General features: G+C 33.9%; 1 protein-coding gene across 1 annotated transcript in view; it reads right to left on the minus strand.

Moving 5' to 3' along the window:
• The window catches only part of LOC136035182 (heat shock 70 kDa protein 4-like), a 102,999-nt gene that overhangs the window by 50,365 nt on the left and 28,283 nt on the right, over nucleotides 1–24,351 (minus strand). The window contains exons 2-6 of the mRNA XM_065716753.1: nucleotides 22,650–22,848; nucleotides 16,795–16,917; nucleotides 12,253–12,486; nucleotides 7,610–7,854; nucleotides 4,096–4,172 (exon numbers count right to left, since the gene is read on the minus strand). Coding sequence (XP_065572825.1) covers nucleotides 4,096–4,172; nucleotides 7,610–7,854; nucleotides 12,253–12,486; nucleotides 16,795–16,917; nucleotides 22,650–22,848 — 878 coding nt within the window. The remainder of the gene's footprint in view (nucleotides 1–4,095; nucleotides 4,173–7,609; nucleotides 7,855–12,252; nucleotides 12,487–16,794; nucleotides 16,918–22,649; nucleotides 22,849–24,351) is intronic.

The raw sequence follows: 24,351 nt of genomic DNA on the forward strand, positions 1-24,351 counted from the left end.
CTTTGAAGAAAAAAAAACCTGAGCCTTGGCTATTCTACTTTTAACATTTTTATTGCTCCCACTTTCTTTACTAATAATACTACCAAGTGAACCTCTACATCTGACCAATCTTTTTGTTACCCAACGTCACCTTTTCATCTTCACTTATTCGTAGCCTTCAATCTAAATACCCTTTCTACCCCGTTCTTCTCTTATAACTTCGTCTGCAGCAACTGTCACTCTACAAAGTCATAGTGACAGCGCACTATAAAAGTGTCACTATAAAAAGTCAGACAGTGCAGCAACTGTCACTCTACAAAGTCATAGTGACAGTGCACTATAAAAAGTCAGACAGTGCAGCAACTGTCACTCTACAAGGTCATAGTGACAGTGCACTATAAAAGTGTCACTATAAAAAGTCAGACAGTGCAGCAACTGTCACTCTACAAAGTCATAGTGACAGTGCACTATAAAAGTGTCACTATAAAAAGTCAGACAGTGCAGCAACTGTCACTCTACAAAGTCATAGTGACAGTGCACTATAAAAGTGTCACTATAAAAAGTCAGACAGTGCAGCAACTGTCACTCTAAAAAGGCAAGTATCATATTACTAGGTAATTTGCTGCCTACAGAGACGAGACTAATGTCTAGATTATTACGATACTCACTCTTATCACCTTTCTTATACATTGGGTTAATTAGGGTTTTCCTAAAATTGCGAGGTACTTCCCTTTTTCAAAATCATATTCGTAATCATCAATAACTTATTTCTAACCTCAGAGCCACTATATTTAAGAAACTCATTTACCACACTATCAGCACCTGAATCCTTAATATTTTTTTTAATCCTTTTAGTAGTGTCGCTAATTCTTCCTCACAAAACAAACCTTTCACATTCAAGGTATCACAAACTTTTTCATTTTCCTATATGTCTTTTCCTGCAATTCTATCTTGGTTTAGCACATTCTCAAGATGTTCTGTCCATCTCTCTTTGACTCTTTCGCTATCATTAATTGTGGCCCCGTTCCTTTCTTTCACTGGGACAAATCCCGATTGACTACTCCCTCTCAATTTATTAACATGCCATTATATCTATTATACCACCTTGAAAATCAATTTTTCTCTCCTTTTACTGTGAAAATTTTCTTAACAAGTATTTCATGAGTTTGAATATTTTACCCATATGCAATAGAAACTATTTTAAACGCATAAACATTTAATAGTGCAGGCCTAATTGTAATTACAAATTTTTAGCTTAAACCTATTCTTGGAAAATAGGCTACTGCTCAATCTTGGACAAAGGATCGTAAAATTGAAGTATCTCAATTACGGACAGATCCAATCACTGATATGAGTTATGAAAAAGAGTAATCACGTTTAAATAAGCTTGGCTATAAGATTGTAGTCAGGCAATTTTTACTATCGGCATCAAGTCTAAGATTAAAACCAGCTGTCATTGATTGCATTTTTAGTCAAAACATTCTTCCGAGATAACACACTGTCCAAGTACTGGGGGGGCTTTTACACTAAATTTAATTTTATGCAGTGAATATGATCTGACTGTCCGATGTGTGTCCGAGATCACAGTGTGTGTCCGAGATCACACATTGTCCAAGTACTCGGGGGTTTTTACACTAAATTCAATTTTATGCAGTGAATATGATCTGACTGTTCATGCCACTTTCACACATTACCTCTCCCATCACTGCTAGACATGACACTGACCTCTTCAGTAGGTTCTAGCTTCTCCCTAATGGCGCTCATAGATGACTTTTACGAAGTTGCCAACTGCAACCCAAATCAAAACCAAGTTCGCATTCCTTTTCACTTTCTGAGTTGTCATAAACAATCGCCGTCTGAAACTTTTCAGTTTTATTTTCATCCTCAGTTCTGTCTTCTCATCAAATCTCTTCACAGCCTGCTTCTTTGTTTTGCTTGCTTTTGTTACTTCATTTTTTCTTTTTCGCCTCTTATTTTACCTCCCTTGTAGCAAAGAAAGTTCAATCTTGGCCTTCACTGATGTATCAGTGAGGACTTTTGTTCTGTCCTCCTTTCTTCCTTGAAGCATTTTGCTTTCTTGGTGGTGCTGGGATGTGGTTGTACTTGTTCGGGTGTGACTATCCTATTTCACAATGGCTGCAAAATCACAGGGTTTACTGAAAGCATTGGGTGAGAGGATGGTAGTACAGGTAGGGATGGGCTGGAGTTAGAACCACTCATGAGCTTGGCAATTTACCACCAGCTTCATTGGCTAAAAAAAAATTTGGTTGATCTGTATTTAAGAGCACAGATCTTTATTATCAAAGCAATCTGGATTGAAAGGAGATATACCTTCCAAATCCCTTTTGGATATTTGATGGTATGAAATTTGCAGGAAAAGATTTCCTTCCAACCCAGAAGTGATGTAAATGGTGACATTTCTTCCAGGATTATCGACCATCCCTATATCGACAGATTGGTTGCATTGACACTTGTGTGGGTAAGATACAGAAATATCCCATGGTTGCATACAATGACTACAATGGGATGGTATTGTTAGCAGTATGACCCCATGCTCCTTGGCATAGTTTATCACATTTGGATGAAGATGAGCCTCTTGGTATCAGGAGAAGCAGGCAAAAGCTTCGCTAAATATTTGATGTAATTTAAAGATATGACCTTTGATCCACCTATGAAGATAAGATTTGCTATTTCTACCACATTGTTACAAAGATAGCCTCTTAGTAAAAAAAAATTCCATACTTTCAGGCTTTCAAACGTATTTAAAAAACATGTAATTACATAACGGATCAGTGTTATAAAAGTTGATTTGTCTGTCCAGAAAAAAAATTCGCTAGCAGGCATTTCAGCCATGGAAGGCTTAGGCTGCAGCCAAGCATGGAAGTAAGACTTGTTTGGGTGGATGGGGGCAGTAATTGAAAGATATAAAACTGTAACAATACATGTTTACACTTAGAGAATTGTAAACAAATTAGAAAAGAACAGGCTATTCTTATCGAAAAGAAAAAAAATTAAAATAAACTAAATAACCTATCCCCACCTCCGCCCCCAGGTCGCTCCAAAGGACACTCTCCCCAATAAAATCACAACCTAAGTCCTATAATGCACATTTTTATGATTGTAAACTGTTCTCCCTTATTAGAAAACCAACGGATTCCCCTTCTAATTCGGAAGGTCAAATACGGGTATACCTATGGTGATTAATATAGATTATTGCAAAGTAGATTAGAAACATCAGATTGACAAATTAGTAGAGTTTAATGCAACGCACAAAATATGGAGCAAAGGGATTTTAGACTTGAAACTGGTTACTACCTATATTTGCTAAGTTAAACAAATGGCATATATATGACATTGTCACACAGTGAGTTCCCTCAGTTACAAATACTTGAGAAGTAAAAACGTCTTTTCTGGTTTTATTTTCAAAAAGAATGAAATAAAGTGAATTTGAAGAGTAAAAAAGACAAGTTATGAAGGATATGTATAAAATCAACAATAACATAACTAATATGTTACTAAAGGGAATTAGAATAGTAAAACAACTAAGTTATAGGTATAACATCAACAATAACATAACTAATATGTTAAGTAAAAAAAAATCGCTCTTAAATAAGCATTAGCATATTCTACCACAGTGACATAAATAAGAACATAGCTACCCAACCCACGAAACAGTATACGGTACCGTATCCTTTCTAAAATCTACTGCGCGTCCTCAATTGCTACTCACACCTAAGCTACAAATGGTTTATTCTTTTTCTTGATTCAGGACAGAAATGGACAAAGAAACGTTGGTACCAATTGGAGTTGCCACCCCCTAGATTTCGAAAAACATCTGTTTTTTATCTTTATTAAAAAAACACCCTTCTCCCATTCTTATTAAAAAAAACTACCCCCGCCCCCAAGATAAAAAAATACATTTATACCCCCTCTTATATTTGAATATTCATCCCCCCAACATGTTTGTGAAATTGCGCCACTGCCACGAAGAAAATAGAAAAAACGAAGAAGATGAAAATGAACAAATATAGAACAAGTAAAAAAATACTAAGGGAAAATAAATAGACGAAGTAACAGAAGAAGAAGAGACTGAGTAGTAGGTATAATGATTCTTACCTGTAGATTCCAGCAGCTGACGAAAAACTGCCTCCACCCTTTGGAACAGAGGAGCACACATTTCTTCAAAATCCGCCCTAAAACATAAACATTAAAATACAAATTTTCAACAGGATAACATTTGTCTAATTAACAGGTAAGGAGAAAGTGTAAATAATCAATTTCACAGTTCTTTCAATCTAGCAGAATCCGAAAATAGGACTTTTCTTCCCTTGTCATACGTATTTAACTATAACAGATTTAACAACAATTTTTAAAAATAATTTAATAGTGAAGATTTAACAAAAGGGTAATTGCAAATTACAAATTGCATATACGTGACTTCAGAGTTCTTTCAATCTAGCAAAATACAGAAGTAAGACTTTCTTACCCTTACCATATGTATTTATATATAATAGATTTAACAATAATTTAATAATAAACATTTAACAATAAGGGTAAGAGTAAATCATAAATTTCATATATGTGATTTAGTTCTTTCAATCTAGCAGAATCCGAAAATAGGATTTTCCTTCCCTTGTCATATGTATTTACCTATAACAGATTTAACAACAATTTAATAATAAAGATTTAACAATAAGGGTAAGTGTAAATCACAAATTGGATATACCTGACTTGATAGTTCTTTCAATCTAGCAGAAAACATATATATGTGATTTAGTTTTTTTCAATCTAGGAGAACCCGAATATAGGACTTTCTTTCCCTTGTCATATGCATTTACCTATAACAAATTTAACAACAATCTTTAACAATAATTTAATATCGAAGATTTAACAATACGGGTAAGTGTACCCTACCATATGTATTTACATATAATAGATTTAAAAACAATAATATTTTTATAACCCAGGAGTATACAAAAAAAGGAAGTAACAATTTTTGAGCGACTATGCAGAAAATGGTGATTTCTAATGATCTGGTGCACAAATGACCACACTTTCAGGCCACTAGAAAGGATAATCCAAGTAGTACTTGGCAGCAAGGCCATATCCAGTTGAGGCTAGGGGTCTTAACCCCCCCCCCAAAAGAAATATTTGTTCGACTCGTAAAAACGCAACAAACAAGAATATAAACTAACTTTTGATGCGTTTTTGAAGTATTTTTGTAGCCCCTCTCCCTAGAGAAAGTCTTAAATATGGCCCTACTTGGCAGCGTCTTAGAAGAAAGGGGAGGAGCTGGTACATCTTACGTCATAAAAAGTGTAGTTTATGCGCCAGGCAGGCGCAGGCTAACTTACTTAATGTCTTGATGGTTCACAGACTGCAAGTTTGTGGTAAATACTTTATATCTACCTTTATATTACTTTATATTTACCTTTATATTACCTTTAGACTTTATATATATACACTGCAACCTTTTGTGGTAAATACTCGAAGAAACGTGAAAATGTCTGCCTCAACTATAAAGATATTTTCAACTCTACGATTTTTTTTTCGGGATGCACTCTTGCTTAGTTTCAATTAGGAATGACGTAAACCTAGTAGTTGGCTGAAAATTATAATCACATTAAGAGGGATTCATTTACATCGAAAGTTTGGGCAGTCGAAATGAAGAAAAACAGCCCCCCCCCCCCTCAGATCCAGTTTCCATTAAATCTGACGGATGAGCATAGAGCAGAAAAGGTTCAGGGAAGGGCCACTAGGATGGTCCCATACTTTCAGCGCCTTTCTTATCCGCAGAGACTTTCTAGGCTTCAACTCCCGTCATTGAAATTTCGTAGACGTCGTGGTGACCTTATAAATGTGTTTCGTATACTTAAAGGAGTGGATGATAGTAACCCAAATTTGACGAAAGTAAAACAGTTCAAAATAGGGATGAAACCTTTTAATTGACAGTGAATATATATAAAAATTATTTAACTGGATATTTCGAACACTGTATATGTGTTCGAAATATCCAGTTAAATAATTTTTATATATATTCACTGTCAATTGAAAGGCTTCATCCCTATTTTGAACTGTTTTACTTTCGTCATGGAAAGGCAGTGTGGTCTTCGAAGTTATCTTTGACCCAAATTTTTTCTCCAAATTTAGCCATTATCACTCTACTTGCCACCATGATTACAAATTATATCCTCAATAACTATAAACTATCCTCCATATATATATATATATATATATATATATATATATATATATATATATATATATATATATATATATATACATATATATATATATATATACATATATATATATATATATATATATATATATATATATATAAATGAATATAAATGTATATAAATGAATATAAATATATATATATATATATATATATATATATATATATATATATGTATATATATCTATATATATATATATATATATATATATATATATATATGTATTTATATATATATATATATATATATATATATATATATGTATTTATATATATATATATATATATATATATATATATATATATATATATGTATTTATATATATATATATATATATATATATATATATATATATATATATATATATATATATATATATATATATATATATATATATATATATATATATATATGTATATATATATATATATATATATATATATATATATATATATATATATACATATATATATACATACATATATATATACATACATATATATATATATATATATATATATATATATATATATATATATATATATATATATATATATATATATATATATATATATATATATATATATATATATATATATATATATATATATATATACATATATATATACATACATATATATATACATACATATATATATATATATATATATATATATATATATATATATATATATATATATATATATATATATGTTGGACAAGCATTAGTGAATATCAATCACGCCATTATTATTCTGGAACGTTCCAATTTCGGCTAATTTTCTCCTGGAACGTTCCAATTTCGGCTAATATAATAAATTAATAAAAAAAAATCAGAATATTTCGACCCCACATCCGGGAGCCTTTATGAACGGGAAAGAAAAAAAGAAAAATAATTAAGTTAAATTTAGACAAAAAACAAAAAACAACACAAGAGAGAGAAAAAAAGAACAAAAGGCAAACAAAAAACTCGTATCTTAAAGCAACTGTAAAACAGAAAAGAAACATCAGAATCTCTAGATATTTTTCCTCCATAAGACCAGATTGGCAAATGGGATCAATCAAAAGTAAAACACTATATTTATTTGAAAGGTATTTACAAAAAAAATTATTGATTATTCGGGAATTTTTTTATTAATTAATGTTTTGTTGTTGTTTTTACAACGTTTGTCACTGCTTGATATAAATTAAATCCATTTTTATGAATTATTTAGAAATTATTTTACCTTTTCATACAGCCAGATACGTCTTTATCATCTATAAAATTAATTAATGTTCTGTTGTTGTTTTTACAACGTTTGTCACTGCTTGATATAAATTAAATCCATTTTTCTCTTTCAAACCCTCTTGTAAATGGGTAAGCAGTGTGGTCTAAGAAATTATTTTACCTTTTCATGGAGCCAGATACGTCTTTCTCATCCATAAAGCATTCAATATTCAAGGGTAGTTGTGTAGAATTAGCTGACATGTTTTTCTTCAATTTTTCACTTTCTGTCAACAGTCGCAGCATCGCCCTTTTATTGGATTTAGCATCAATTCGATATTTGGTCTTAAATTCTCCGACGAGATGTTCAGCAATAATACTGTCGAAATTTCGACCCCCCAATTGTGAATCAAAGGCGTAGCCAATCATCTAGAAAATAAACGAGATATAATCTATTAACAACAAACAACAAAGAGAGACAAAACTTGACAAAAAAAGAAACTCAAACGAGACAGCGGCCAGTAGAGAGAAAAGAGATGAAAGACTAAAATAACACGAATATTCCGCCTGTATCTAAAGTTGGTGACCCCAACACAAGATAAAAAGAAAAAAACACTAAACTAAAAACAAATAAAACCACCACCAATAATAATAAATACATTTGTCGCTACTGATCCAAGTAGGGAAAAGAATCTATTAGAATTAATTGAATAAGAACATCAAAGCAACTGAGGAAAAATTAAAAGATTGAAACTAAGTTAACTATTCTGTTGAAAAATAATCGTCTTGTTAGCTAATATTGAAGTTAACAATATTATCTATTAATAATACTGAAGCTTTCAATAATCTCTTAAGCATAACTGTTGTATCAACACTACAATACAAAGAAAAAAGCGTAATGTGTACTCTTGTGAGTTAGCTGGGCTTGTTAGTTGATTTTACATTTTCGGTACATTAACATTGACTAAAAACCGTTAATTTTGTATACAAATAAAACACTAAGATAATTTTATTTACAAATACATATTGTATTCATGAAAATACATAAATTTTATGTATAAAGAAGAACTTTTACACCAACACTTCAACAAAAATAAAAAAAAAATAAAACACAACATGACTCATTTGAAAATTCGTCGGGCTTGTTACAATGACAAATAATTTATTGCGGAACATCAAAATAAATAATCGCAATATATAAAACTATCAATTAAAATGAGTAGTAAAATAATGATTTCCTGTATCGCTGTGTGAAATTTTATTTTTATTTTGTGTAAAGAAGAACTTTTACACCAATATTACAACAAAGAGAAAAAAAAACGCAAAATGACTCTTTTGTGGGCTTAATAGTTGATTTGAGCTTTTGTGCATAAGTAATCAGGTTCCCTATAAAATGGTCCTCTATAGAGTTACAGACAATTATCAATTATACAAAGTAAGCAGAGACGACTCTTGGGAGGGACAGAGGGGGCACTTGTCCCAGGTATAGAAATTTCTGGGGCACAAACTTTCAAGCAAATAAACTAAAGGTTATAATCATTTTTTAATTTTTGAAATTTTATAATTCAAATAGAGAATACAGTTAAAAACGATAATTAATAAATTGTTATTTAACTAAAAAAATAAATTAGAATATGATTAAGTATTAATAATTTAAATATTTAACGATAGTTATTGGAATAGCAACCACGGCTGCTACCAGATATTGGCGCAGAAATAGTGCTGCATCACTTTTTGGAGGGGAGAGCCTCGCGGTTACCACTACTGTACCATAAATATAGAGTATGTTAATACCTTTTTACGGTACACCCTCCCCCAGGGTATAGTTACTTGTTCGAACGATCAAACAGGCCAAACTCTAGGCCAAGGGTGCACCCGACCTGGGTCACCACTACTATTTCTAGTTATCACTTTGGAGGGTAAACAGACCCTCTTATCGATATACCAGTAACGGTATTTCTCGCGAGCTCTTTTCCTACCCCGCCTGGGTTCATGGAAAAATAATCTCACATGGATGTAGAAATTAGCTTATTTATATCCTTCAAAGGTCATTTTCCAAAACACATATAAACATCAACTCTGAAAAAACAGACTCTCTAAACAGGGTCTCAGACCCAAAAACAGGGTCTCAGTCTGTAGACCCAAAAACAAAACACCATTTCTGTGCAAGAGCACTTTCGGTTTGGGGTTGACCTTAGATTGGCCCTGGCCAATCTGCTAAATCCAAGTTCAAATCCCTGGCTTCTTCTGAATAATATTATGTTTCAAATGGCCAGAACAGGAAGACTAAAATAGAGTTTAGCTTGCAAGCTTACTAATTGCAAAAGCTTAGCTTAGCAACGTGACTTTAAATTATCATTGAAAATTATACTATGGGGGAACCAAAGCAATTGTAATTACAGAAACGAAAACAGATCATGTATCTGAAAAAGAAAAGAGATGGGGCTAACAACAGTTATAATAAGAAATAAGAAATTATTGAGTAATTAATTAACTGAAAGTAATTTTGTTAATAAATAAAAATTCTGTTAAAATTTGGCCTGAAAATTTGGTGGGAGACGGGGGGAGGGATGCAAGAGAGACCAGAACAGCCACTGAAAGCAAGATTATATAGTTGTACAATCAGACTATATTATTCATGAATACACATAATTCTACTCATGAATAATATAAAAAAAAATCTATAAAGCAGAATGTATTAAACGTTATACGTCGCAGAACATCAAAACGATTACTAGAGCCGAAAGATTGCAACAGAAACTCTTTATGTGACGATAGGAGAAAATGTTTTGCTGAAACACAAAAATTGTTCCTAAAACTTTCAAGTCAATCCCCCTTCAGTGAGACAAATCCCCTCTCTCCTCTTAATCAATTATTATATCCATAGATTTTTTACTCCACAAGTCCAACTTTTACTCAAAAGAAATATATTCTCGACATAAAGAATACGTTTCCAACAACAATAAAAACAGGTCTGGCTTGATTGTACACAAGCTAAGAACACATGGCTAGTTTATAGGCTCAACTACATCAGATTCTTAATTTTCATTAAGATTAATCAGTTGTAAGTAACTTAGCCATTCGATAAGGAATCTAATGGTACTATTTTATTTTATTTGCATATTATCTTCCGGAATGCCCAACCACTATAATGATACTAAAACGTCAAAGCTAAAGTAATCTTAGAAACAAGGACGATGTAGATGTCAAGGTTAACTGACATTTAATTGCCAAGTTTAACACGATCCATTAATGGTTATCTAGCCCATAAACATCCATACTTCTTAATGCATATCCTGGAGCAAAAGCGGAGCACTTCTAACTTACCTGTCACGTAAAGACAAACAAAAGATAAAGGATACTTTCTGAAGGCTTAGTGGAGCATCAATTATCTTACTTTTTTAGGGGCGAATAGGCTCCTATAGCTGATTCAGGGGCGACAAACAACCCACTTCCATGCTCATAGGCTTAAAATTTATGAGATTATCCAAATAGCAACATCTAAACGACTGCTTCACCCTCCGGGGAAGTTCCCATTACCCTTAAATCTCCTTTATGACACCCTCCCACCCCAACCACGAACGACCTGCTTTCCGTTTAGCCCATGACAGTTGGCCGGAAAGGACAGTCTTTTGCAATCTGTCATCATTCATCCGCAGAACGGCCCAAGCCATTTCAATTTTTCTCTTATTATAGCCCTAGATAGCAGAGTGAACCCCATTTTTCGTACAGCCTATTGTTAGAAATGTGGCCAGTCTGCTGGGTATTCAGAACAATCCGTAGGCACTTTCTCTGGGAAACATCTAGCAAATCTTCACCCGCTTTTCGGAGCGCCCTTGTTTCAGAACTATATTTGACCACTATCATCACTAATAGCTCCTTGAAGCACCAAGCCAGCTAAGGCCAACACAGCTACGCACACTCCACCAACCTAATCTATTCAAAGCCTCCCTCTTTACACCCTCCCAGGAAGTTCCCATTTCCTTTGAATCTTTACTTATGACATCCTTCCACCCTAGACGAGGAAGACCTACTTTCCGTGTAGCCCCAGACGGTTGGCCAAAAAGGACAATTTTCGGCAATCTGTCATCCTTCATCCGCAGAACGTGGCCTAGCCATCTCAACCTTCCTTTCATTATAGCCTCAGAAAGCGGGATTGAACCACACTTTTCGTACAACCTACTGTTTGAAATACAGTCAGTCAGCCGGATTCCCAGAACAATCCGTAGACAATTTCTCTGGAAAACATCTAGCAAATTTTCATTTGCTTTTCGAATTGCCCATGCTTCAGAGCCATATTTGACCACTATCATCACTGTAGCTTCCAATATTCTAATATTTGTTTGCAGACTTACCTTCGTATTCTTTGAAACTTTGTTTAATTGTGAAAAATCACCCTGAGCCTTAGCTATTCTACTATTAACATCTTCACTGTTCCCACCGTCTTACCAAGGCAAGTGAAGCTGTCCGCCTGATCAATCTTTTCGTTACCCAACGTCACCTTTTCATCTTCACTTATTATCGCTTATTATACCTAAGTCAAATTTCAAGCAAATCTGGATAATTTAGAAGCGGGAGGTAAATGAGTCTGAAAACCTTTACTGCCCTGCAAGGTCAAAATCAAATCGGCTTCATCAGTATTATCAGAAATTATTAGTTACCAATAAATTTTAAAACGTCACAATAAAGGTCTCAAAGACTTCCATGGGCCAAGATTAAAAAGATTAATGGTCTGATACGGTCCAGGAGCTAAACTGCGCGGTCTTTATCCTTCAGAGAAGTGAATATTGCTACATTTATAAAATACATCGATGAAAATACACTTACTTTAAGGGACCCCTTGTTAAAATGACAAAGGGACGCTTGTAAAGCCGATTGTCCAAAATCAACGAAAACAACCCGCCTTGGAGGCTGCTCAGGAGCTGGTAGCTCCTGCTTATAAAGTCCATAACAGAGAGCAACGGCTGCTGATTCATTCAAAAGCCTCAGGACGTTCAGTCCAGCTATTTTTGCAGCGCTCAATAGCGCACGGCGCTCAGCGTCTGTGGCGAATGTCGGGACCTGAAATTAAAAGAAATTAGTGAATGAACATCCCCAGCTTCAATCAAAGGGATAAAAAAAGTGTTTAAGTTATTCCGAGCCCAAAAGTGATTACTCTTTCATTTCATAGTAATTGTAACATTTTATTGTCAAACTTCGACATTTGACAAAATGGCATTTCATTTTCTCAAGTACCACCTGAATATGTTATTTCCTGCATCATTCCATCCCTAAATATTTTTTCTTTGGCACGTCGGTTTGACAAAGAATAATAGGGTCTAATTTAAACACATGTAATTTTATTAAACTACAATACCTTTTCGTTTGAAGATAGAGACCAAAAATGCAGTCCTCATATTTTTCTTTAATTGAAAAGCTAGTTACTACAGATCCTGGCTTAATATTAAGGATATTTCAGAACTTCATAGTGACTGCTTTAGTTTTACAGAAAGTAAAGTAAATTTTAATCAGACAATTTGTGATCCGAACAAAAAATTAAAAATATGCTAATATAGTTCTGGGATATTAGAAAGCACCTGAAATTTCGGCAAAGTTTTCTTGTTTTCTAATAGACGGAGCTGATGTCGGGACCTGAAATTAAAAGAAATTAGTGAATGAGCTAATTGTTCAAGCTTCACTATTTACACCCTTCAATGAAGTTTCAATTTCCTTCAGGTCCTTTTTACAGCTAATTTCAACCCCATTCGGAGACAACCTGCTTTTTGTTTCCTGGTGGATGGCCTAAAAGCCCGTTTTTTGGCAAACTATTAACCTTTTATTCTCAAAACGTGGTTTATTTACTTTAATCTACTTTTTATTATATCCTTAGGACATGGGATTAAACATACAGTCAGTCAACAGGTTATCAAAACCTGGTCTTAGAAAGTTCTTATGGAAAATGTCTAGCAAATTTTCTCAAGGTTTTGAACTACCCCAGTTACCTAAATGTGCATTGACTTTTCTCTAGCATCTGTCCATCGGTCATGGCTAGTTTATAAGATGAGCCTACAAAGGTGGATACAAGGCTGAATTGTGCTATGGAGGATCCTAGAATCCTATTTCCCAGAATAAGTCAAGGCTTCAGTCAAAGGCATAAAATAAGTTTTTTTTCTGAAATGATTAACATTGACCAATAATGTACCTTGTTGGTTAATCTTTCTTAATATTTGTGAATTTAAAATTATTTAGCGAGAATCTTTAAACCGCGGGTTCTCAAATCACCAAACGCTGTTTAAAAACCTATACATTATTTTTATCTCAGACATTTACTCATATTTATATTATTTATCTTACGTAGCTAAAAGAGACTATTAGCATACCCTGTTTGCCAACACTCCCCATGACGTGCTAGATAAACCCCAAGAGCAGAGCCTGCGGAGGGATAGGCAACGATACTCTAATTTTGATTGGCATAATTAATTTTATTGCCTAATGATTCTACCCTAATTTTCACAATATAGCAAACGAAGTAAATTCCTTCTTTTTTTCAATTAAATTTGGACATACCAATTTTGATCACATTCTTTCCTATATGCTAAACTCATACTGATAGTTCTCAAAAACAAGACTTGTCTATAGAACCCCTTGAAAAACATGAAATGATTAAGCCTAAAATTCATTTTTGATATTTCAGACATATCCTGCTACGTCATTGTTGCATACCCATCCAAATGCATAAGTATACATACAGCTAAGTATATTTACGAAATAACATATATACGTATATTTATGTTTATAATTATTACGTTTTATGTCATTTTTTTATGTTATATTTATGTTATTTTATTATATGTTATTTGTATGTTATTTTATGTTATATTTATGTTAGTTATGTTGTTTTTTATGTTATATTTTATGTTATAATTATTACGTTTATTTATTTATAATTATTACGTTATTATTTATATAATTATTATGTACAGATCCAGGATCAGTATCGTACAGCACAGTAAATTATTGCACAGTACAGTATCAACAACAAGATATAGTACCATTACGTGCAGAGAACGATATTGTAGAGCTCCGTGTACGTACGTTACACCTGCGTATATGCAGAGCACGTACGTGTATGCACAGGTTCTGTTAACGTATAGTGCGGTATACATTATTCAAAGACTTGATTTTGACCTCTTATTATGTCTATTGAGCAGTCAAACAATTGCCAACTAAATGAGAAGATGAAAAAATATGAACATTTAAAACAAATAAAAAAAAGCAAAAAAAGGTCTTTTAAAATTTCTTAAATCACACTGCCATTGAATTTACAAGTGAAACTGATATCTATTAATAGCGGTCAGCATCGTTAAGACAGTTTAAAATGAAGAAAAAAATCTTTAATACATAATTAATAATAAAAGTCTGAGTATTTCAGCTTCACATCCGGAAGCCTTTATAAACGTAAAAAAAAAAACTTGCTTAACAACAAAATAAAAAAAAAAACAAAGAAAGCACACCATCTCTATGTAAAAAAAAGACAATGGAAATTCATTCCACTTTTATTTGAAAGTAAGTCCAAAATATCAGACTTTTGTTATTAATTTTGCATTAAATAGAGTTCTTTTTATTTTTCACTGTCTCAAAAAATCTTACCCGTTATCAAAAATATTCAAGATTCATTAAATAAAAACAACTTTCCTAATTTTGGCTAAGGCTACAACGAAATTATGCTATTTTCCACAACATCAATAAATTACAAGGTGAACGAATTATGAAAGATTAAATGCACTGACAAAAAAAGGAACAAAAGAATTCGTAAAACAATTGGTACGTCATCCCAACGGTTGCCTGTCTGCTTGTCTGCCTACCCAGCGTCTGCATTGGGTAGGCAGACGCTTCGTGCAAGAAGATAACAGCAACGAACAGCTTCTGACACGCAAATAGTGAATGTCCCAACTTGAGGATAATTTGTCATCTGCGCTCACGGAGAGGGCATTGTTAGCGAGTTAAGAGCAGATTAATAGACCTTTCTTTCAACTGTAAAAAATATGTATACAAAAAAAGAATCAGATTAAAAAATAGTTGCTGTGGGTTTCAGATTCTACTGTCTTATTGGCTTCATTTATGACAATGAATGATTCGAAGTTACGTATGAAAAAAGCCTAAAAAATTAGTGTAATGACAAATAATTACATGTTCTCCAAAAGTAAACTGACCCAGCTAGCTCTCAGCCTTCTCTGCAATTAAACTCGGTGGAACAACAGGAGGACATGATTACGCGGAGGAGGAGGGCATAATTACCCGTTTTCCAAAAGTAAACTGACCCAGCTGGCTCTCAGCCTTCTCTGCAATTAAATTCGGTGGAACAACAGGAGGGCATAATTACGCGGAGTAGGAGGGCATAATTTCTAGGAGGGCATAACTACGCGTTCTCCAAAGGTAAACTTACATAGCTGGCTCTCAGTCTTCTCTGCAATTAAATTCGGCGAAACAACAGGAGGGCATAATTACGCGTAGGAGGAGGGCATAATTACACGTAGTAGGAGGGCATAATTACGCGTTCTCCAAAAGTAAACTGACCCAGCTGGCTCTCAGCCTTCTATGCAATTAAACTAGGTGGAACATGGGCAGTTGTTATATATATTTTTTTTTCGGCTGTGCCGCAATTTTGATTTTATTTTTCGCTGTCATAAAAGACTAACCCGCTATTAGTATACTTTCGTTTCAGTTGTACAAAATATACAAAAGAAAAGAAACTCACAGCAAATATGGGCTTAAGATTTTAATGGCTTATGGGCTTCATTTATGGTAATGAAGATTCAAAATTATTAATGAATTACTAAGCAAAATTAGTAATGAGCCTCAAAAAAATTGTAATAGTCAGTAACTTCTGTTACAATCGAAGGACACATTTTTTTCTCGTATTTTATAGTATAATCAGTCCTATGCATACCAATTTGCTATTTCATTAGTCATACTAATTATATATAATATAGTCATGAAATTTGACTAATTTCATTAGTCATATGAAACATAATTAACCATTAAACAAATGTAGAGCAGAAACAATATAACATTATAACTTCATTTTACGTATTTTAGACTTATCAGCCTTATGCATACCGATATGTGATATTTATTCATATTTTTGTGTCAATAGTTTAAAGTAAAATGGTAAAAAAAAAATTAAGGTAAAATTTATACCAAACGTTTCAACAAAACTTTCTTAAAAAAGTTACTTAAAAAAAGATTGCTGTAGAAACCGCCGACTTTTTCACAGCAGAACTGAATCTTTCTTTTATCACGTATTTTACCGTTTTATCAGTTATTAATAATTTATTGTGGCAATTTTTTCAAGGAGTATTTCAATTTCCTTAGCCTAAAACAACTTACAGTAATAACACAGTCGGCAATTTTTGTGGCCAGAGCAGAACAGGCAATTTCCTTCAATTTGGTAAACAACATGGCTGCAACCTGTTCAATGGTAAATATTTCCTGCTCACCAGCCAAATCACCCTAGAATAACAAAAAAAAAGTATTTTTAAACTTACATTGAAACCAATTATGAAACAAAATTTCAAATCAATTAATTTAAAAATTCTAACTACCCTAAAACCCCAGAATAACAAAAAATATTATCAAACTGATATTTAAACAAATTAGACAAGTTATAAAAAAAATTTCAAATCTATGAATTTAAAAAATTATAACTACCCTAAAACCCTTGAATAACAAAAAAAAATATTATCAAACTTATATTAAAATAAATTAGACAAGTTATGAAACAAAATTTCAAATCAATGAATTTAAAAATTCTAACTACTCTAAAACCCCAGAATAACAAAAAAAAAATATTATCAAACTGATATTAAAACAAATTAGACAAGTTATATAAAAAATTTCAAATTAATGAATTTAAAAATTATAACTACCCTAAAACCGTAGAATAACAAAAAAATATTATCAAATTTATATTAAAATAAATTAGACAAGTTATGAAACAAAATTTCAAATCAATGAATTTAATAATTCTAACTGCTATTACTACTAACAACTCACTGTAGCACAAAGCAACCTGAGACCAACACAACTGCGCACGATCCTCCTTTATCCCAGCCGATCCAAACGTCTTTACATTCTCTCCAGAAGTCCTATAAACCCTTTCCTGCGATCTGTTCCCAACCCATTCGGAGAATGGGTTGGCCTTAGATGAAGTCATCCCAATCTTTCTCTTATCATAGGCCTAATCACAGGCCTAGAAAGCGGGATTGAACCGCACTTTTCGTAAAAAAATGAATTCTTCATCCAAAACATTTTTCCCCCGCATGGGTCCACGTTTGTTTGTTGTTGTTTTTTCGCTTATCATCTTTTTCTTGGCACTCTTACAGAATTTGTAAAGAGGGACGTCGACCTATATTTTGAATTAACAACTTTAAAAGAAAAAAAAAATCAGAGTATTTTTCGTGGAGTAAAGGGGGGGGATAATTACGCAAGCCTCAAGGAAAGAGGAAAAAATTTGGGCTTGACCAATGCTGCAAAGCACACTTCCACCCTCTCCAAACTCGGCATAGGTCAAACCTATGCCGAGCTGCAGCAGCACCTCCAACGCTGAGGATGGGTATAAGGTGCTTTAGCTCCGTTCGCCATCCCACGAATGAGGTAGTCTTTGAAGTCCTCTGTACTCTGTTTGAGCAAACTACCCAATCAGCTGTTAACTACCAAATTTTCAAAATAGATCAAAGCTAACAATAAAATAGTAAATTACGAGGAACAGCAACATATCCTCATTGTTGAAAGAGCAGCGAAGATAGAATTAAAGAAAGTCGTAGTCTGTTTGTGAGTTTCCTCGAATGCATCTAACTCTTAAAAGATGGTTGTTTTATTTTAAGGGGTTGAATAGATTTACGGGTTGAATAGATTAGGGGTTGAATAGGTTGAATAGATTTCCTCAAACAAAAAGAACTAGACCTACGTTGCCTGGGCAACGTGAAGTGTTGCGGCAACCTTTGTTCGGCTTTGCCGATTAAAGTGTTGCGAGAGCAACACTTTGGTTTTGTTTCTTCGCTATCGGTTAAATGCTGAAGTTGTCAAAACTATCAAAGCTTTCAAAACGGCATATTCAAAGAAGAACACAATCAGTAATCACATGATCAAATTCTTCAGCGTTGAAAAAACAACAGCAAAAGAATATCGGAAAAAGGGACTAAATTGAGTTTGCAGCCAGTTGAACTTTATCCTTTTCAATCGTAGACATCGTGACGGATGGAAACTTGGAACATTATCTTATATAATCTAGTTGGTATTATAAAGCTATCCGTAACTTTTCAGGATCAAATACCATAGATGTGCACCAATTTGCACAAATTTGTAGCCCCTCATGAACCTCCTCTAGCAACCCATTCTTGCTTACAAGTCCCTCTTCCGTGAGAGACAAAGAATAACACAATCAGTAATCAGATGATCAAAGGCTATTCCTCAGGGTTGAAAAAAAAAAAATATATTGGTATAAGGGACTAAATTGACTTTGCAGCCAGTTGAACTTTATCCTTTGCACACCATAGGCTCTGGCTCGAGGATAAGCAAAAACCATCCTTTTTGGCCCCAGGCAAGAGTCGTACGGAGCTTTCCAAAATATAATGTCATATTCATCAATCCGGCCCGAGGTCCACACTAACAGCCGATTATTACTTACCAGGCCCCTAAATGTCACTTTGCAGCCGGTTGAACTTTATCCTTTTCAATCGTAGACATCGTGACGGATGGAAACTTGGGACATTATCTTATGTAATCTAGTTGGTATTATATAGCTATCTGTAACTTTTCAGGATCAAAATACCATCAGGGACCCATAAATTTCCTGTAATGACTCGCCATCCAGGATCGTTTATTATTGGATGGCGAGTCATTACAGGAAATTTATGGGTCCCTGATTCCATAGATGTGTACCAATTTGCACAAATTTGTAGCCCCTCGTGAGCCTCCTCTAGCAACCGATTCTTACTTACAAGTCCCTCTCCCGGGATATACATCCAAGTTCACCGGAAACAAATAATGGGTACACCAACTAGCAAAAGTTCCAAACCCCTTGTCGCTGAAGTCATTGTAGCCTAACAGCCGATTATTACTTACAACTCCCCTACATGTCTTACAATCGGGAACCAAGTTGTTCTTACCATCAATTACACCAGAAACAGATAATAGGTACACCAATCAGCAAAAGTTGCAAACCCCTCATTGCCAAAGATGATTATAAGCTAATAATCGACTGTTGCTTGGAAGTCCCCTACATATCTCACAATTGGTATCGGCCTATTTTTGGTTCAAGTGTGTACCTTACCACTGAAGTTGTCAACCCCTTGAAACTTTCAAACTGGTGTATGTCATGAAGGAATTTTTATAACAAAAAATGGATGACATATACTTTGATCAGCTCATCAAGGTCTATCGATTGTCATTGAAAAAAAAATTCTATCTGTCTTAGTTCAAAAGTTGACTTTTTTGCCGGAGGCCAACTTTCTAACACCACCACTTAGAAAGGAGCAAAGGATAAGCACTAATTTCTTTAGCAATGAGAGAACTTTTAAAGTTTAAGAGGTATATCTGATACCATTTCTCTATTGCAATCCCAAGTAGAAAAAAAAGAATGGTAAAGTCAGCTGAAATCACGAACAGAAATGGCTAGAAACAATAGATGGCAGCACTTTCGGACCCGTGGGAAAATCGCACTTTTTTGTTTCTGTAAATTTTTCTATTTATCACTCAAAGAAGATATATTGGCTGTGGGGCCGGGGAACTACCGCATATATTTAACACTTATAGATTTTAGTCCATCTTGAATTTGAAACTGGTGCCTGCCTGCTTGCCTGCTAGAACGGAGCTTTCCACTCGAAAGCAGAAACATGGTTTGATGAAACGAAAGCTTGGCTGCACAACTTCAGATACTCCTCTCTGACATAGGCTATATAACTCCACTTCACTTCGCACACCATAGGCTCTGGCTCGAGGACAAGCAAAAACCATCCTTTTTGGCCCCAGGCAAGAGTTCTACGGAGCTTTCCAAAATGTAATGTCATATTCATCAATCCGGCCTGAGGTCCACACTTTCCGTAAAAACCGCACAGGTTAGACCCTTACCAGTTTCCAAGAATAAGCTGAGATCAGCGGCATAGGAAAAAAAAAAAAAAAAAAAAAAACCGGGACAAAACCAAAGTGTTGCTCTCGCAACACAAAAACTGAGCAATGGTGCAAAACACATTTCCTTATTTAGACATGAATTATCTAAATATAAATATATTTTCTTAAAATTTCCCTTTCTCAAAAATTAGTTTACCTTGGAATGCCTATTGGAAAAAATATGAAAGAAACTGTGAAATTATCCCTTGAAAATTTGAAGAAAAAACTGAGAATTGCTTATGCTTCAATTGTATCTAATATTAAACACATTGATAAATTAAATCTTGCGAAAATTTATAATAGCCTCGTTGTACCTCATCTCCTTTCTCTTTGTCCGGTTTGGCAGTTTTTAGTGAACCTCAGAAACTATCTGTTCGTAGAGTATATTTTCGTTATGCTAAATTCCTTCTCAGTTACCCTCCTTGGACTAGAAATAGTTACTTAATGAATAAATTCCGCCTAGTTTCTCCTACATCTATTATTGATAAAAGGCTTCATGATTTTCGTTTTTCTATGTCGATAGTGTCTCACCCATGGTCAGCATTACTTATTTAATTGTTTGTTTATGCTGATTTGTATTTGTTTGTAGCTTTTTTTTTATTTTATTTTTCTCTTATTACTCCATCTTAAGGGCGTTCCGCCCTCTTTTTTGTAGATGGGTTATAAATAAACTGATTGATTGGTTGATAAATATTGTATCTTATATAATAGTACCAGGAGACAAAGCTTCGCTGGCGACAAAAAAATAATTCTGGCTTTCGCAAAACAACTTTAGTTTCATTTTATTCGATGAAAAAAGTAAAACCATCACAGCATTGGGTGCTCGGTTATTTGTGATGTCATTCATATAAAATTTTTTTTTTTTCAAAATTAATTAAGGCCCTAAATAAATTTTCCCAGTTGACTTATCTAGATCGTTTTTTCACACTGAAAAACAGAGCGAAGCTAAGTACCATGCCGTGCATATTATTATTTTAATTTTTCTGCCGCAATTCATAGCATTTAAAATTCTCTAAAAGCTAAGAACCAACTGATTCGTCAACAAACAAATTGTGTTTTGAAGCTTTCCAGGGCGTTTGCCCTTCAAGGGTCTTTAATTTCAGTCAGCAGCCGATTCAGGGATACCATCTTTTCGCATTAGAAAATGGAAGTATGCCAATTTTTAGAAAAAAGTTCTAAAAATTGGGTCGTTTTAGAGAAAAAAATTTATAGGTATACAATTACGTTTTAGAGAAAGAAATTAGAGGTATACAATTACTGTTCGTTTGATAAGATAGTTTAATAACTTATAGTTTAATAAATATATACAAATGAAATAATAACAAATGAATTAAATGACATTTAGAAATAAATTTATGAATTGATTGAATTAATTTCAATAATTCGAATTAACTAATTTTGAATTAAAACAGAATAGTTGTGGGCATCAAGTCATGGCTAGTTGTAGAAAAGGCCAAGACAGATAGTCCAATTGAGTGAGAAGCAAATCTGGCATTAATCCTCCCCCCCCCCTTATTGGGATTGTTTAATAGATATGTCTATCTATTAACCGTCCATGCGTCATTCCTAGGGCAGTAGAACCAAGGTATACAGTCATAGAGCTAAGATAGTGATAAAACCTATAGTTTTCCAACTATTTGTTTAGTTTGACACGGGTAAACGGCGGGAGTAAGTGAGCCTCTCTTATTGGACCAATATTTGTTTGTTATCTTTTAGAAAGTCACACCAGCCTAGAGTCTCAGGCAGGTCAACCAAGAGTTTAAAATTGACATAGGACCATTAGATTGCCTGGAATGAGAGGTACATCATTATACTTACATTCCTTATTATATTATATATTACATTATTATATTACATTACATTATTATACATTATTACATTAATACAATATTACATTATTATAGATTATTATATTACATTATTATACTTACATACAACATTCCTTATTATACTTAATATGTTACTTAATATAAATACTCCTCAATAATCCAAAAAAAAGTTACTGATCTTATTATTAACGCAAGAAAGACTTCTTAAAATATATAGTGAAAGAAATTAAATACAGAAATACATACAGATATGGCAACTCCGCCAGTTTGTGATCTCTGAACATTATAAGTAATAAACTTCAGTTCTTCCTGCACAACAGGATCTTCGAAGGGTCGTCCAAGGAGCCGTTTAAAACTGTAAAAGGTGTTCCTCAAGTTGGTAATCATCTGGCTCTTGGCACCAGTTCCCATAAGCCGACTCTTTCCATGGAATGCAACGCATGACCTGCAAATTTGAGTTGAATCAAATTTAGCAGTAAACATGTGGGCACACACAAGAGGGATAGATCTAGGACCAGGGGGCAGTTAAGTAGATTTGCCCCCTGGAATATTACCCCAATTCTTAATCTGGTCGTAAAATATAGGTAGCAAATAAAAAATAAAAAAAACTTAATTGATGACCCCCCCCCCCAGAAAAAACAACTCCTGATCCTCCCCCCAAAAAAAGAATTTTTCAGTACCCCCTACCCCCAAATAAAAATTCTGGATACAACCCGGCATAGATCTGAAACTTTCTGGAACGTTGTGACAGCCCAGTGGATAAAAGGGCACATAAACCTTTTTGAAAGCTTTGGGACCTAGAAACTCTTGGTTTCAAGTTTGCGTGTAAAAAGCTGTTTTTCTCGAGGACCGACCAACCTGGAGTTAAATATAACCAATAAACTGGCATGACTTTGGGCTGTGTTTGCCCAGGGGGCTTAACAGTAGTAGACAATAACGCCGACTACCATAAAACTTCGCGAAAGTATCCCGAATACGTGCCATAGCTACCATACAATCTTGTAAATGAATGAATAATAATCTTGTTAATAAATAATCATTGCAATTAACAAAAAAAAATCCACAGCAGTGACCATGTGGCTTTGAGAGTGAGGATAAAAGCTGGATGAATTTAAAAGCTGAATATGCTTATAGCAAAGCCTCGAAGCTTGAAAATTAGAAAAATACTTAAGCCTGGAAATCATTGGATTAATTGAATTTGGCAGAGTGAAACAATACCCTGTTTTAACTAAGAATTAAATAAAGAAATAGCAACTGAAAGCAAGGAGCAAAACAGCAAGGAGAATAGCAAGGAGTAACATTAAAACTGAAAATGGACAGAAATTATTACAAATATGAGGCCTCCCCTAATACCTTGCTGCTTACGCTAATTTTTTAAAACATGGTTGTTAGATATTTTGACTGTAGCCTAATGAAAACAAGAGCTAAGAGCTCATATGGCACTTGTGACGAGGCATGAAGAGCTAAGAGCCAAGAGCTCATATGGTATGAGCTCTAACAAAATTCTATGAATCAATAGATTGATTTAAAAGGAAAATTAGAGGCTTAATGCCGGTCAGGATTTAAAATAAGAGCTCTGAGTCACAATGTCATTCTAAATATCAAAATTCATTAAGATCCGATCACCCACTCGTATGTTATAAATACCTAATTTTTTCTAATTTTTCCTCTCCCTTTAGCCCCCCAGATGGTCAAATCTGGGAAAACGACTTTATCAAGTCAATTTGTGCAGCTCCCTGACACGCCTACCGATTTTCATCGTCCTAGCACATCCAGAAGCACCTGACTCGCCAAGTCACTGAACCCCTACCCCCAACTCCCCCAAAGAGAGCAAATCCAGTACGGTTCCGTCAATGACGTATCAAGGACATTTGCATATTCTATCCACCAAGCTTCATCCCAATTCCTCCACTCAAAGTGTTTTCCAAGAATTCCCCCTCCAGCTCCC

Source organism: Artemia franciscana, chromosome 14 (genome assembly GCF_032884065.1).
Source record: "Artemia franciscana chromosome 14, ASM3288406v1, whole genome shotgun sequence".
Lineage (NCBI taxonomy): Eukaryota > Metazoa > Arthropoda > Branchiopoda > Anostraca > Artemiidae > Artemia > Artemia franciscana.